General features: G+C 37.3%; 1 protein-coding gene across 2 annotated transcripts in view; it reads right to left on the bottom strand.

The window, feature by feature from the left end:
- Nucleotides 1-497: 497 nt before the first annotated feature.
- NUP210 (nucleoporin 210) overlaps nt 498-16,138 on the bottom strand; it is a 74,291-nt gene continuing 58,650 nt past the window's right edge. For both annotated transcript variants that reach the window (XM_067303821.1, XM_067303822.1), the window contains 11 exons: nt 15,752-15,926; nt 12,111-12,286; nt 10,526-10,743; nt 9,840-9,976; nt 8,906-9,029; nt 7,858-8,004; nt 5,369-5,619; nt 4,527-4,746; nt 3,848-3,943; nt 3,622-3,708; nt 498-2,478 (listed from right to left, as the gene is read on the bottom strand). In XM_067303821.1, coding sequence (XP_067159922.1) covers nt 2,378-2,478; nt 3,622-3,708; nt 3,848-3,943; nt 4,527-4,746; nt 5,369-5,619; nt 7,858-8,004; nt 8,906-9,029; nt 9,840-9,976; nt 10,526-10,743; nt 12,111-12,286; nt 15,752-15,926 — 1,732 coding nt within the window. In that variant the 3' untranslated portion in view covers nt 498-2,377. The remainder of the gene's footprint in view (nt 2,479-3,621; nt 3,709-3,847; nt 3,944-4,526; nt 4,747-5,368; nt 5,620-7,857; nt 8,005-8,905; nt 9,030-9,839; nt 9,977-10,525; nt 10,744-12,110; nt 12,287-15,751; nt 15,927-16,138) is intronic.

The following is a 16,138-nucleotide window of genomic DNA, read 5'->3' as shown; positions in this document are numbered from 1 at the left end:
TTCCAAGCTATGTGCTGTAGAAAACATTTTAACTGTGCGGTGTCTTTGTAACAGACACAATAATAGAATGCATTATGAACACCACGATTTTGTTAATTAACCCAATTAACATATTAACATAACACTGACAATGTAAGAGCAGCACTTCCATTAGTGATTCCAAGCTAACTGAAAAAACTAAGTCCTGATCCTATCTTGCCTAATTTTTGCCATCAACTCCCTTTTAACTGTTAAACCTAACTCTTGGATTTCCCAGCTAACAAGTTTCTCTTGCTCCAGGACTGGGGGTGGTGGTGGTAGGGAAATGTATTTTAAAACTCAGCCAACAGGAACCACAGTCAGAAATACAGATTGTCACATAAAATTGCACACTGGCAGGGGTAGAGGGGAAAATCAAGGCATATTCACATGAGTGGGCATGAATTGTAGGAGGTGAAGTACATACAATGTAGTTAAATTCTAAACAGTCAAGACAAGAATATTCAGAGACAGTATACTAAGGAATCTTACAAAGCTTTATTAAATAATACAGATACAAATGCTTATTATTTACATCCAAATTGTCAAATTTAAGCAGTAATAGCATGTAAGGCACAATTTCTCAAAAAATAGCAAATAAGTTACACAGGACTCAGTAACAATATGTGAAGACGTTGCTTTTCTGTAATACTGTATGAAACCAAAACTATAGGCTACATACTGTGTGTGCATTCCATTCTTTTGACTATTTGCCTGCATAATTCTGCAAATTTAATATATTTTGCATGAGATGTTTTGTTCACTGAAACAGAACAATTGCAATTACTTTCATTATGGTCATTAGACCATATGAGACCGTGAGAATGAGAGTTCAGACCTTCTGAATATTATTCACAGTTGCAATTGTGACACTGTTCATATACAAACAAAGCCCCTATCTGATAGCTGCAAAATACTGCTTATGGATTAAAAATGACTATGATTATAATCCCTAAAATGAAGGATTCTGTCCTTCAGACTGAGGTGTTTTCCTATCCTCACAAAAGTATTTTAGGGCTAAGGATTGGAGCCAGTTAGTCTTTCTTGTGTGTTTAAAATTAACATGGAAAAAAGCTCAGGTCAGCATACCTCACTGCCATCTTCTTGTTTAGAAAGCAAAACACATCTGAGCATATGCAATGATCAGTTTTCTGATTTAGTAGAGTACATTCTGGTGCACCCTGAATTATGCATTTTATATCTGCGTGTCCTAGTCAGTAAGGAAAAATACAAACACAAAATAAAAATCCAGTAATCAGTAATACTTATGTAATGAAATGCTATGTTGTATTTTACAGACACACAAGTAAGCAATTATTAGTAGAATATTATAGTACAAATATTCCCTATGTGGTCATACCAGTAATATCTTACTGTATAGTTGAAGTCAAGCTTGTGGACGTGGCTGTATCAGTACGTACACAAATATACCAGAGACAAACAAACTGAACCAACTGAAAAGATCACTAATGGTAACTGAGAAATAAGTTACTTATTTTCCAGTGCACCAGGTGGCTAGTGGTAATAAAAGGAGGCTCAGTTTCCATTGAGGTACTTCCATACATAAAATGACTTATAAAAATGTATTATATGAGAACACAGATAAAACAACTGCCTTCAATTAAAAATATGTACTATCAAATGAAAGGTCCTCTTAGAAGGCACATGCTTTCACATTTTCAGTCCCCCAAAAAGTGCTTACAGTAACAAGAAAGGAATACTGCAATTGTACCCAAGGGAAGCCACACTTTTCAAATTGTTTTGTTTTTGTAAAAAACTCAAAATCTATTCACAGTTGTTCCAGCATTCCTAATGTTAAAAAAGCAAATTATAATGATGTATCACATTGTAAGGCTAAACATAAGAACACTTACCAGTGCAGTACATTCCTGAGTCTTTGGAACTCAAAATAAAAAACTATAATCCTTTGAAATATACAATCCTTCATATTTTTGGCTCATGTTTGACATCTTTTTCTATTTCCCTTTTTAAAAAGTTCATTAAAAAGAAAGTTCATTTTCACAGACAGTAAATAAAACACTTGTATCATTTTCCTATAGACATAATTTCTAATTGCTTGAAGAGTGCAAGAAAGCTAGCTTAGCACAAACATTGCTTTTTGTCCAGTCATCCTGTCAACTGAGCATAAAACAGCAGATACATTTTAAAGAACTGAAGCATTGACATAAAAAGATTCAAAGAGCTTGAAGTATTAAAAAAAATTATGAAGTTAGTTACATTTATGAAGTGAACTGAATTATATCAAAACTGTGGAAGTTCTTGCTAATCTTGCTATTGCTAAAGGCACCGATCTTTTTTATTCTGAAGCCCTAGTGCATGCTGATGAGTCCTGCTGCCTCTACCGTGAACCATAATCAGTGCTCCAGAGCATGGATGATGGACTTGTCCTCCTGCTTGAGGACAGGAGACTGAAGGAAGGTGCGGGTGATGCAGAGAAACCTAAAACATAGCAGAAAAGGAGAAAAATAATCATATTCAAAAATGGTGGAAGAAGTAAGAAACGAATAGCTACTGTTAATCATCTGTTGGAATACCTGGCAAGTGAGTTTAGTGATCCACTCAAAGTGAAATAACCCCCTTAGCTTATAGGATGTTTTTTCAACAGGTGACAACTATCAACATTTTGCAAGTCTTCCTATTAGTTAAAGAATTGATTAAATCTTCGGGGGGGGGGGGGGCAAAATACATTGCATTTCAGCAAATATCTTTCAGTTCAGATTTGCTCTACGTCATCTGAAATGTCAGGCATGTATTTCTATGAACAAGACTTCAGCTCACCAATATCTTAAACATAGATCTGTAATAATGGGAATACTACTTTAATAACAACTGCTGTGTGATTACAAAACCTTGTAGTGAATGGGTATTTTCTGCAAACTCCTTTCAGAAGAGCTTGGTTGTGCTGCTCCATTGCAAACAGGTAAAATTGGAAGCAATTATGTCGTCAAATGATACAGATAAAACATGGCTGCAAGATCAAAACCAGTCAAGGAACAAACTGTTCCCTGAGCAACACAACCAAGTCTTCTGTAGACTTGAGTCCTTTGCTTCCAAACATTTCCACTTCCATACCTCTTGCAATAGCCTCAGTTCCCACTACCTCACGGCATGTTGACAGCCCAAGAGTGGCTGCACGTGCTGCCGCTAGTCCGATGACAATGAACTGAGTAGCCTGCCAGCCACTGCCAAGTACATTGTATTAGCAACGAAGTTCCGCTTTGCCTTCCCTCAGTAGGAGGACAATTGTGGATTGCTCTCCTCTCTCCATCTGCTGATTTTCATGAATTCTCACACTTCTAACACACTAGCCATTTCCAATGTGGATGAAACTGGCTAATAGTGTCAAAAGTATTAGCGACTGGGGGGGTGGGTGGAAGATAGACAGGAAAACAAGTGAATCATTGCCTAGGCCTTATCACCATAGGAACCCAGGCTAACATTTTCTAGAAATTGGTGCAGTGCTTGTTGTAATTTAATTCAGTATATAGGCTTTCTCCTTGTGATACCTCCCTACTTTTAATTCAAATGCAGTATCTAGACTAACCAATTAATTTCATTTATAACTGTGTAACAGCTGCTTACTGTTATGGCTGTGCTGAGGACTTGTCCTTGGGGTAGTAAACGCTGGATGAGTTTGCTCTTCTTTTGGTGAGAAAACTGCATGATAGGCTGCAAGACAGTCAAAAACAAACAAACAAACAAACAAACAACCCAGCCATTAAGCATGGAATTATTCCTTTATATCTCGCAGCTAACACTGAAAAAGTTACAGAAAAAAATATATTACTGCAATCTTTCATTCTCTTACCTATGATCATAACAGCTGTCCCTGCTAATACTGCAAAAAGCGTGAAGAACATTACTTGATAGGAATCGGGAAAGTGCTGGAATAAACTGGCTCCGTCTGCAGAACCAATTAAGAAGAGACAACACTATGTTAAAAGAGCATCTTATCTCTCCAATCTGCTTTAGGAGTTATTAGTTCTTTTTCTACTTTTGGCTATTTCAGTTTGAGTTTTTATTTATGCTAAATACATTAAATCAACTTCGGTAATGACTTAGATTCTAATGACTATTTCCAATGCAGTCTTCAAAATTTGCCCACAACAACTCAAGACATTGATATGCAGTGTTCTTTATTATCTCAGCCCCAATCTGCTAATCAGTTTTCAAAATAACAGGGTATGTAAATGAAAAAGAAAAAAAAAAAAAGCAAAAAAGCAAAAAACTACTATAGGATACTTTAGCACTGGGATATTCACGCTAACTTTAAGAGAGCATTTTGGACTGACCCAGAAGGGAAATATGTTCAGCTTCAGTCATAATGAACAATTGCATTCAAGTCTCCCAGTCACAGCAAGCAGCTTAAATGTCAACGACACATTAGCTGCCAGCTCAGATTTAAACGCACCAAATTTTATGACCGCATGAACATTAATGGAAGTTAGAGGTTTATTCTGGCATATGAAGCCTAGAGATAAACTTACGTCTCACTTGTGCACTGGTTCTGTCAGTCAGGTAAATCACTGTCACTGGGATAGTGATAGACTGGTCAGTCATAGGACTAGAGACGGTTAGAGTGGTTGATAAGGATCCCTGTCTTGAAACTCTTGAATCAGACAGACTAACAGTGTAGACTACGTAACTAGGTAGTCCATAGGATTTCTCCTTCTTAAATGCCTTCACCATCGGTGACCCACATTTCACCTGCCAAGGAAAGAATAATCCACAACAGACTGTTTTGAATAAACAAATGAATGAAAGAATAAATAAATAAATAAATAAATAAAACAGTGCATGTCTATCTCCCAGGCCATGCTTCAGAAATATGTTATTCCACAGAAATGTAGAGCAACTCACCCCTCAGCAGGAGCTGGCTTGGGTTGTAACTTCACACCAACACCAGCAGCCCTTCACCTCTGTTAAGATTGCCCTAATAACAGATATTTCTGTGGATCTGGGATAACCTCATACAGGCAGAATCAAATACCCCTTGCTGGGCATTGTGCACCTTGGGCAGAGTCAAACAAGTGAGTGGGCAAGTGCCCCTGGCGGTAGGGAACAGGCAGCTTTCCTGCCCCCCCCCCCCCACGTGTCCCGCTAGCATATGGGGATCCATCTGCTGCAGGCGGAACCTGACACACTTCTACTACCCTGAAGCAAAAGTGAAAACTGAGGAGTAATACACCTGCGATGAATATCTCAGAATCATCTTGGCAACAATCCTGAGCTGGTAATGGCGGCAAAAAGTTCCTTTGGTTAGAAAATTGCATGCAAGGGTTCAGAATGCTTTCAGCTGTGTTTTGATACATTTCAGAAGCACACTCACCTCTAGGGTATCAAGAATTTCAGTGGCACCAAATATTTTCACATCAGAGCTTGTGTAATGGTTACTTAAAAGCATTTCTGTTTGGTCAGCATAAAACCCAGGATTGAAGGGCACCTCAGTGCTGATCTGTTCTCCAGAGAAATGGCTGCCTTGGATTGAAGCTGTAACTCTAAGTGCAGTTTTACTCATGCTGAGATGCTTCAGCTGCTTGTCAGTAAGCCTGTGCATTGTGATGGAACAGGTGTAATGTCCTAGAAAAACAAAAGCAGTTTGACTGTTAATTGCTTATCTTTATGTTTTTCTCTCCATGTGGTGAGAAATCTATGTGAGACCTTTAGAGACTAGCTAAAGAAGAAAGCTGAATTCAAACAAACAGCAAAATCAGGAGGGGGTGGGTGAATGGGACAGTCTATCTGCTTATCCAAGCATCACAATCCCAGTAGTAAAGAAACAGAAGATATTTTGCTCCAGACTAAGCCTCATGATAAAAAAAAAAAGTAAAAGTAAAAAAAAAGTAAAAAAGTAAAAAAAAGTTAAAAAAGTAAAAAAAAGTAAAAAAGTAAAAAAGTAAAAAAGTAAAAAAGTAAAAAAGTAAAAAAGTAAAAAAGTAAAAAAAGTAAAAAAAGTAAAAAAAGTAAAAAAAGTAAAAAAAGTAAAAAAAGTAAAAAAAGTAAAAAAGTAAAAAAGTAAAAAAAGTAAAAAAGTAAAAAAGTAAAAAAGTAAAAAAGTAAAAAAGTAAAAAAGTAAAAAAAAGTAAAAAAAAGTAAAAAAAAAAGTAAAAAAAAAAAAAGTAAAAAAGCCAGTCTCCAGCCCCTGTAAGATTTAATTTTAATATGCTGGTGAGACTCAATTTCACTTTGAATATATTGTATATGCAAATATTTATATAAAGCCTTTGCTGAAAAATAAATATAACATCATATATCACGTTCTCTTCATGTAATGTTAGAATTCTAGTGTTCAGTGAACATAATCAATTCTGTGGAGACATGGTTTATTATTTATAATTATCTCATTCAAGTTTAGATATTCACCATGTTTCTAATTTATGAGACATACTTATTATTAGTGATAAATATAATAGAAAGTTCCTACAGTATGGAGGATACAAAATGTAAGTAACAAGCAGAATTTGCCAGATACATGTTTCCCCTTGCTTTCTTTCCCTTGCTGAGTAAGAGGCAGCCACTATTATGCAAAGTATAATAGTATATTACACAAAGGATACAGGGACTAACCTAAAGGATAATTGAAAACTTGTCTTTCTATACCAACTGTGGTGTTTTTGTTCTTTTAAAAATAATGTTATGGTTATGAAACACTGGTATGTTGTGGACAAGTTTCACAATTTTATTTCAATTTCCACAACATTTGGTATTTCCCCCCCCTTTTAGTCCCAGTTCATGATGTTTAGAGAGTACACAAGAATTCTATCATTCGTAAAAAAGTATAGCACTCAGGTTGCAGGGCACAGGTTGACAGCATAATAAATTCCAGAAGTGTTTAAATCCCAGAATGCAAATACAAAGAAATCAAAATGTATTACTTTCACAAGATTTTCACATTTAAACCATTTACCTCATTTTAATCACTGAGGTTAGCTATACTGCAATAACAACATGTAGCAGGACTATCAAAAAGCCAACATTAAACACAAAGGGTATTTAACTCAAGAGGATAATTTGGTGAAATTTAATGGTCTCTGGTACACAGAAGTTAAAGCTCATGATTGCCTCTCTTATCCCTAGTCTTAACCTCTACTGCATTTATGTACATGGGAAAGGCATTAATGTCTGGCAAGAAAACACCTAAAAGAGCTAACGGCCATCTACTGCTGCAAAGGTTCTCAATTTTGGAATATTTGTCACCTAAGTACTCATGTGTAGCAGTTGAAGTAGGACAGGTTTTAGTTCCATAGTTTAACAGATACAGGGCCTGATATTCTTTCCTAAATTAATCCATTAGAAGGCAACCTATTTCTGCACAATTTGGCTGGAGCAAAATATGGCTAGCTTTGTAAAGTCAAACTAGTATATTATGCCAATGTTCTGCACTACCACCACCTCTGTCTCAAGGTAGCCTACCTACAAATATATAAGCAGCAATTTGCAAAATTAGGACCTAAATTTGGGCTCACTGTAATTGAAAAATTTATCTAGGCTTGGGGTTTTCCCCCACTAAAATAATGCTTCCATAGCATTGTGTAAGGCAGTTTTTCAAAATCACAGTTGAGAGTCAGGAAGAAAGATGTGGAATGGGCTGACACCGACTTCCAGATTTCATTAAAAAACAAATGTCTTTTTGCCATATGCAGAAAACTTAAGTTAAACAAGAAGAATTCACAGTAGTAACTCACTGAAGCTGGAGAACTTACACAGCCAAGACCGTCAGACTTTCTGCTGAACTCTGAGTGGTCAAAGGGCATTTGGACTAAACCACAGCAGAATTCAAAGTGTCTGCTTTCAGTGCTGCATCTTCTTTCACCTTACCTGAAATTGCATCAAATCCAGGTTCTGCTATGAAAATATCACGTGCTGGGAAATCAAACGCATCACTGTTAAAGTTTAGATGGCAACTGATAATGGACTCTGGTTGTAATTCAGCAATGGCTTCAATTTGAGCAGGCAAGCACTCCCCTAAGGGGAAGAAAAAATAAATTAGTTATGAGGCTCCCCTGTAAAAAGAAAACCATGGCTTGAAATACCAAGTTACTCTGCCACCTTCTAAAATGGTTCCACAAGGTTAAGATGATCTTAAAATAACTGGGAGGAACAGACAGCTGTCCTGTCTCAGATCTAATCCCAAAGAGACAGTAAATAAAAAGTTTTTTTTTTTTTTTTTTGCAAAGGAATAATTTATTTGCAGGTAATAATGAACCAGAGATAATTTTCTGCTCAGATGTGTCTGTTGAATAACTTGTATGATTCTGGGAGTCTCAATTTATATTTTAGTATCTGGCAAGAAGTTTTTCAGTAGGGTAGTAATTTACATAAGATGCAATAAAACAGCATTTCAACAAATGCTAAGCATTAAAGGGATAACTAAAAGGTGCTGTGATCAAACAAAATACAGTTTATTGATTAGAGAACACAATATGATGTTTTTTATTAATTAAAATCACTTAATATAAAGATAAATTTTTGTAAAAGAATTAAGGATGATAACTAATTTAAGCATGTTGAGTGAAAAATACATCAACTTCAAGAAGGCAATTAGAATTAAATAGAATCAAGCAATCAGTTGATTGCCTATTAGCTGTTTTCTGATGTTATCAAAAAAAATGACACTTTCATTATCTGCTGATTTTATTAGTTGCAAAATCATAATAGTATCCCAGTACGCTCCGCAAATTCTGTAGTATGGCCCTGAGATTGTTCCTAGAACTCCTAGGACTTTGGATAGGCACTGGAGATGAACAGAGATCTTGTTACACCAGCTTCACAGGCCCTTTAAAAAAAAAAATTCCCCCCTCAAAAAGCTAAGCATGAATATAGAAATATGCAACAAACAATTAGCATAAAGACTTTTTCATCATACCTTTCAAATTTTTACTTCTTTCCCCAATTGAAACTATTACTTTGGAGGCTGCAACTCCTTGTAAGCTTGTTTTCACTCCACTTACATGCATTGCTGTAGTTTTCTGAGGTATGTTAATCAGTATCTTGGGAGGGGAGAAAAAGGATGAACTATATTGTTACCAATAACTATTTAAACAAACACGAATTAAGGCAAGAACAGATTGTACTGATTCAGATGTACACTCATCCTTTTATGCTTAACAGAGCAGAAGACCCCAAGCTTTTGTATTGCTCTTTATAAGAAATCCTACATTTCTCTGATTTTTACAAATTGCCTTTCAAGGCAATTTAAGCTAATAAGACATTTTTCTATTTCTACCCAATACACATAAATCAGGCTGTTTAATAGGCAAAAACCTCCACCTCTAAATTTAATTTTTAAAGAAGTCTGGTACTTATGTCTGCTGATACAGTGAATTCTGTGTCAACAGCATTACTGCACTGTAGATAAAACAAACAAAACAATTCAAGGAGTTCTGATTGGGGTTGCACAGCACGTACAGTGCAGCACTTTAGAAAGTTCCGGTTGGTCTATCCTGCTGAACTTCATTCACAGAAGTATCTTTACCAAAATTGTTTAGCATCTGGAAACAACTCAGTCAAGCAAAGGGATCAAATGTCTGATATAAGCACAGTATAGGCTAAAAATACAAACTATTAAGCTAAATTATCCTCCCTAACACAGATGATACGAACTATAAACATGATGCATTTGGACACATGTCAAATACTTTCCATTGATTAAACAGGAAACACATTTATGCATTTCTTTTTCCTTTAAAAAACACTGTTTCTAAGTATTTAGAACTAAAAACACAGAATATATTTTTGCTGAAGGTCCCTCTGAAGCAAACAGACTTTAACTGTTCTAGTAGGACTTAACAGTGCCTCACCTCTCTGTACGTCTTAAGTAACCCAGGAATCTCGTAGTAAACAGTGACAACACCAGAATCCCTCGCCACAGCTGCGCCGGTCTTGGGGTCGACTTGGAGAACACTACTCAGCGAGGAGCTCCACGTTCCCGGTAAGCCTGTGAAGACACGCCGTTGCACAGTGCAGAACAGAGTTACGATAACTGAGGCACTTCATTCGCATACTGGTGTGTCTGCGTTTGTACCCATCGCGTGGGCAGCATGGGTTTAACACACACTTTGAAATCCGCAGGTCTCGCTTGACAGAAGGCTGGCAGCCCAACCCCAAACTGACCTGCAGTTCTACTCTTAATAAATAAATAAATAAATAAATAAATAAAAAATGCTAAGCATTAAAAGCAGGGAGTGAGGTTAGGCCTTCCTGATTGTTTCTTTGCATTATTCCCATAAAAACAAGCCTTTCAAACTAACAGAATGGGAATGTTTGAAGTCTGACACTCGTGAATTCAATACAGGCAACATATTGCAGGTACAATTAAAATTAGAGGAGTTGATCAAACCTATTTTTATCATTAACAAGAACACTGACATTTGATTCTGCACAAACATCATAAATTATGCATTTAGTTTTCCTGAGAATGAGAAAGAGTCAGCACTGAAGTGAATTTATATAGCTGCATAAACACAGTGACTGAAGTGCTTCTTACCTTCATGATTTATAAGTGAAGTGCTCAAACACAGGACGTCGCCTACCACCACATCTATGAGTTCAGGAAAGATGGCATGTTGCACAGGGAGCGGGACATAGTCTGCAATTCCGCTGTGTTCTGCATCCCAGACCTTAAGCAAGGTCAAGCCCACATTTACAGTTCGGATTACAAATGTGTTGTTTGTGGCTCCTTTCCCAATCTGTACAAAGTCATCTCTACAGATAAAAAGAAAGGCTTTTATATTAAGCCAAGTTTCTAATGCCTTTATCTCTACCATATATGGTAGGTACAAACTCTGTTTTTAGATCTGTTTTATTCCTCGTTTTTAGTGATGGTAGTCTTCTAATGACGACTGACAGAAATGAAGAAAATATAAAAGTGATTTAGCTGTCATTGAGGCTAATTTCTTTTCTCACACGATTATGCAGATGAAATACTGAGGTCAAAATTGTGCGTTGGACCTATTTCCTAATTTTAATTATTCTAGAATTTTAAAATGAGGTTAAGTCTCTTCTTTCCCCTTTTCTCATGGGGGTAAGAAGCAAAGAAATTAGGACACTAATATGCAGTTTTTCAGCCATAACTTTACAATGGTAAATCACATGTATTTCCACGTTCTGATATTTACCAAAATTCAGTGTTCTCAGACATGCTAACACACAGAGCACGTAAGTACACCTAGCACGGGGACTGCCAAGGTGGTATCCAAGGCAGTACCATACAAAGATACTAGTCAGGGTCTTGACAGCAGTAGAGCTGGATCACCGCAGCACTGCACCTGAGGTTAATGAGCATTGCTTCTCTCTCTGGGGCTAATAATCAGCACATGCTGATGCAGCTCTGTTGTGCCTGGCTGTGAAGACAGGTCAGTGTTCGCTCAAGGACCTTTGCATGCTATAGAAATGCCTGTAGATCATTTAGGCAGAAGAAAGATAGAAAACATTGCATCCAACCCCTTTTCTTTCCTTTAATCCTGATCACTGATGTATAACTACTGGGTGCTCTGTAGAAAACAAAACTATGCTAATAAGTGGAGTTAATGAGTGTTTACAAATGACCATAGAGGATTGTTTTATAATATTTATTATTCCTTGAGGTAAAGCCCAAAAGGCCTTGTGAGGCCTGGCTCTGTTGTGCAAAGGCTGTATGAGCATATCTGAAGACAGTCCCTGATTCAGAAAGTTCACTGTCTTACATAGGACTGGTAAAGTAGGTCAGTGTAACAAAGCACTAGGATAAATGAAGAAAAACGCTAATAAGATCAATTGTTTATATAGGCCACTGATAGGTGCAAGCTGATGTTTCAGAATCATTTAAAGTAAAAAGGTACCCCAGCAGACCCCACTAAGGACCATGCTTATCTAGACCTATTTTCCTTTTGCTGGAGCATACCAGCTGCTAACTGGAACTCTTCTTTCTGCCACAGTGCCTCTGAAGACCTCAGAGATTAAACCCTCTCTTTATTAATCCTAGTCTAGTCTTTATCTTCCACTGACATATCTCTGTTCCTTTCTGTGATTCAGGTATGTGTATTTGGCCTTTTGTGCTGTGTCTGTAATGAACACCTGTGGTAGATACCTACCTGTTTGTTGCGAAGTTGAGCACAGAATTATGCGAGTGAAAGGTATCTCCAGAGTTATCATGAAAATGGACTGTAAAGGTCAGTGTCACACCCAGCGGGAGAGCCAATAATGCCTCTTTGTTTTGTGTGTGCAGAATAGGACTCATGGAGATTCTTAGGTAGGAGATGGGGTAGACCTGTAGAACATCAGCAGTGAAAAAGAAAAATCAAATTGCTTTTTTTGGTGCATCTATAGAATAGTCATCTAAAAGGACTCTTATGATGCAAATATACAAAGCCATATGACAGCACCAAGACATGAAACTTTTAATATCAGTACATCTATTTCTTTATATTTTTCTCCAATAGTACTGTGAGTTGAAGTGAGCAATAATGATGTAGAACCCATACCAAAGATTTCAGAAATTGCATTATTATCCTGTAAAGTAAAACTGTTAAGACTCCCTGGATGTGCAAGAGAACAAATTGTCTCTAGACTTCCCTCCTAGGAAGTCTTGAAATAAAGAGTTTAATTCATTCCCAAATTACAAGAACAGAAGCGAGTAACTTGCAATGTATATGAGAATAAGGGGATGAAGTCTTTGCCATTTCCCCAGTTCCCAAGCACCAGGTGAAGAAGCCATGAAGATACAGGCAGGTTCGAAAAGCCTTAGGTCTATCTGGGAGAAGGTCTGCCTGGTGGAGGAAACATGACTAAATAGCCAGAAAGATGTTCTCTAACGATCCTTGCCAAGAATACAAACTGCTGCCCCTCAGACGGGCTGACAATGGTCTCTGTGACAAGAGGGCTCTGGAGGTGGGAAGGAGCACTACCCACAAACGCTTCCAAGTTCGGTGCTGGTGCTGCTTTTCTGACTCTCAGCCAGGCCTATCCCCCTGCTGCTGCTGGCCGTACGATGCTGCAGCTCAGCTATCCTGAGGCAAGGGCTGAGAGAAAGTAAGTGCATGAGATGAGCAGTCTGGGCTTGCACCTGACAAGTCCTAGTTGGTCAGCAGCCTGCGTCCTGCTGCTTCAGTGCCTCTCCTCAGTCTAGACAGAAGTTAGGGATTTCTCCCTCAACTGCTTTAGAGAAATCTGCCACATTATCCATGCATGCACACACTCACGTTTTTGCAGGAGCATTCCACTGCAGAAAGTTTGTCTAAAGAAAATAACTTCATAACACTTAATCAAGAACAGTACTTACATTTTTAAAATAACTTAGCTAGGTTAACTAGCAAAATTACCAGCAAAAATGAAAGATACATCTGTTCTTTCAGTTGCATCTTTTGGAAAATAAATAATGAAAGGATAAGGAAAGCAAAAACCTTAAATATACAGAGAAAACTATTTTAAAAGAAGCCCTCAAGCTTATATTGTAGGAAAATCCCTTTTTCTGACCTAAGAGGCTCAGCTAAAATGCAAAACTCTATCTCAAAATGTACATGTCAAAACTTAAAAAGGAAAGGACAAATTTGGCCTCAGACAAATAGCATTTCCGGTGAGTCTGGAAAAAAAAAAAGTGGCTAAAATATCAGTATATACAGCTGTCTACACCACAGGCTGGTATAATAAGTTAAAATATCAATGCATGTAGTCATCTGCCCAACTAGTTGAGGTAACAAGCTAACAAAAATGCCATTTCCCTGACAGATTTTTCAAGCTTGCTTTACTTTAAAATCTCAGAAACTGGCCTACAAGGGGCAATTGCTAAATTTCATATTGATGAAAGCAGCTATTTACTCTTAAAACATCTCAGTTTTTAAAGTATTTTTGTTATGAAAATATATATATATTTTAATCGAGTACAGCTGGTAAGGACAAGCGCTTATCTTGCTTCCATGCTAAGCTTTGGCATACTGTCACTCCTCACTTCCACTGTCCTCCTTGCTTACACAAGATAGTCTTTTTCTGAGCAAAGTTGAAGGTCTAAGTGTTAAGTGATGCTGCTGCAGCAGTTTGGTTCTTAATTGTGTACAGTTGTAAATAGATGAAAAAAAGAGCTTAGAAAAGAAAGGACAGTGCGAAGGAGAGAACCTATCTTGGAATGGCACAACAGACTCGAGCTCATGCCCTCTTCTGTCACAAGTTTTTCTCCATGACCTTCACTAAAAATCACTCAAAGTCCCCATGCCTCAGTTCTTCATCCATAAAACGAAGGCAGCAGCAGTCTGTTACCTCACAGGGACACTGAGGTTAAACATGTTATTTGCATACAAGTAGTGCAGTCCTAATAAGCCTAGGAAAACAAACTGGTTGTACAAGATGCTGAACAAAAGAGTTATTTCCTACTACAAAGAGCTCACAGGTTTAAAATCATAGCCTACTGACTCTATAGTTCTATGATATGTTTAGCTTCAGTACCATTATATGCTGACTAACTGTCACTTGAGCCAACTCAAAGTCATTAGTTGCCTTTCACTGGCTGGATCCAGCAGTGAAGAGAAGAAACAAGGTCACCTTTAACAGAGCTGTATGAATTCATTGGCCCCCACCTAACAGCAGGAGTGGTACTAGAAAAACTAAACCACTATTTCTTTCCTCATTCTCCTCCCAGGAGGACGAATCTACATGCTGTCCTACAGACAGAGCTGAACATTGGGGGTGGGGGGAGGGAGCCACTTCTCAGCAATTAAGATTATTAAAATTACAAATAATTTAAAGTCTTATGTTTTAATTAAATATCTTTCTCCACCAGCTGGGACATACCTGAAAGATGCTGACAAAGTAAAAGGGATAAGAGGAGGTGGAATGGTCAGCATCTCAAAGCTCATACTGCAGGATGTAGAAAGTACTTGAGAAGAGGACTTCAGAACAGAAATGAAGGCCATATGTCCCTTTAGCATCCTAAATGCCCAACCAGTAAGATGCATTATACTGAGCATGAGGGCCTTTAATTTAATACCAATGCTTTAGGAAGAAAGATGTTTCATTAGCCTGAAACTAAGTTTCTGTTGCTAACTCTTGCTACATCCTTGAAAACGTGGTCGTTTCAAGGAAGTACAGTGTAGCTTAGGCACACAGAACAGTCTTGGAGACGCTTCTTGCCAGCTCACCAAATACTGGGAACAGCAGCTAAGTTATTACATCTGATAGGCTAGATCTTCTCATACAGAAATTCTCTTTACACGTAAAAGCAGAACTGCTGCGAAACAGCAGCAAGAAAATGAAATTTGTGCTGTACAGTTGCATCCCTGATTTCTTAAAAATCTAGGTATTACTTATGTGCCTCAAAACTGATGCTGCATTTATACTCATTAATCTAGATGTTTACCTTTTTCACTCTCTGCAAAATGCAGAGGTTATGACAGTAATATCTTTTTTTATTTGAATTTCTGTAGTTATTGGCCTTCTAAGAGATTTTTAGAATAATTTTTTTTTTAAAGCTTTTAAAGCCACATGCACACAAAGGCCTTTTTGCAAGATGTACCACATTTAAGAATCTGATAGGATTCAATCTTTATTTCTATCTAGCTTGTGTACTAAACTTAATATCAGATCTGGGCTTTGAATACAAGTCCTATACTTCACATTTTTCAGAACTGAAGTCTAAAATGCGCAGTTAACATCTCTGGTTGATGCAGTAATAAAGATATATATACTTCTAACACAGAAAACTACATCAGTTCTGACTTCAGCAAAGAAAAAGAGAAAATACTACCTTAACTGCAGCTACAATGGTCTGGTTGATTCCAAATGATTCTTGTGAAATTACTTCAATTGTTGATGATCCTACCAAAGACCCAGAGTTAAGGAAACCTCTCTCATCAATTTTCACAACAGGAACTTTATCTGGTCCATCCAGGACACGGTAACTCAGTGAAGCCACTCTGTCCCTTCAGAAAGAAAAGAACAGGAGACCCCCTTAAACAAGGATATCCATATTTACAGCAATATATTATTCAGATCCATGAAAGTGTGCTATTTGATGTGTGCTTTTTCCAGGCTTTTGCTATAAAAGCTGCAAAGCCTGTCCACTAATCTAAGAAAGAAACATTCAAGTTCTGAGACAAATTTCACTTGGAAGAAGTCTTATCTGGTCTTAGGC

This window comes from Apteryx mantelli, chromosome 12, assembly GCF_036417845.1.
Source record: "Apteryx mantelli isolate bAptMan1 chromosome 12, bAptMan1.hap1, whole genome shotgun sequence".
In the NCBI taxonomy this organism is placed as follows: domain Eukaryota; kingdom Metazoa; phylum Chordata; class Aves; order Apterygiformes; family Apterygidae; genus Apteryx; species Apteryx mantelli.
The sequence above is the reverse complement of the archived record's forward strand: the minus strand, read 5'-3'. Positions and strand labels throughout refer to the sequence as shown.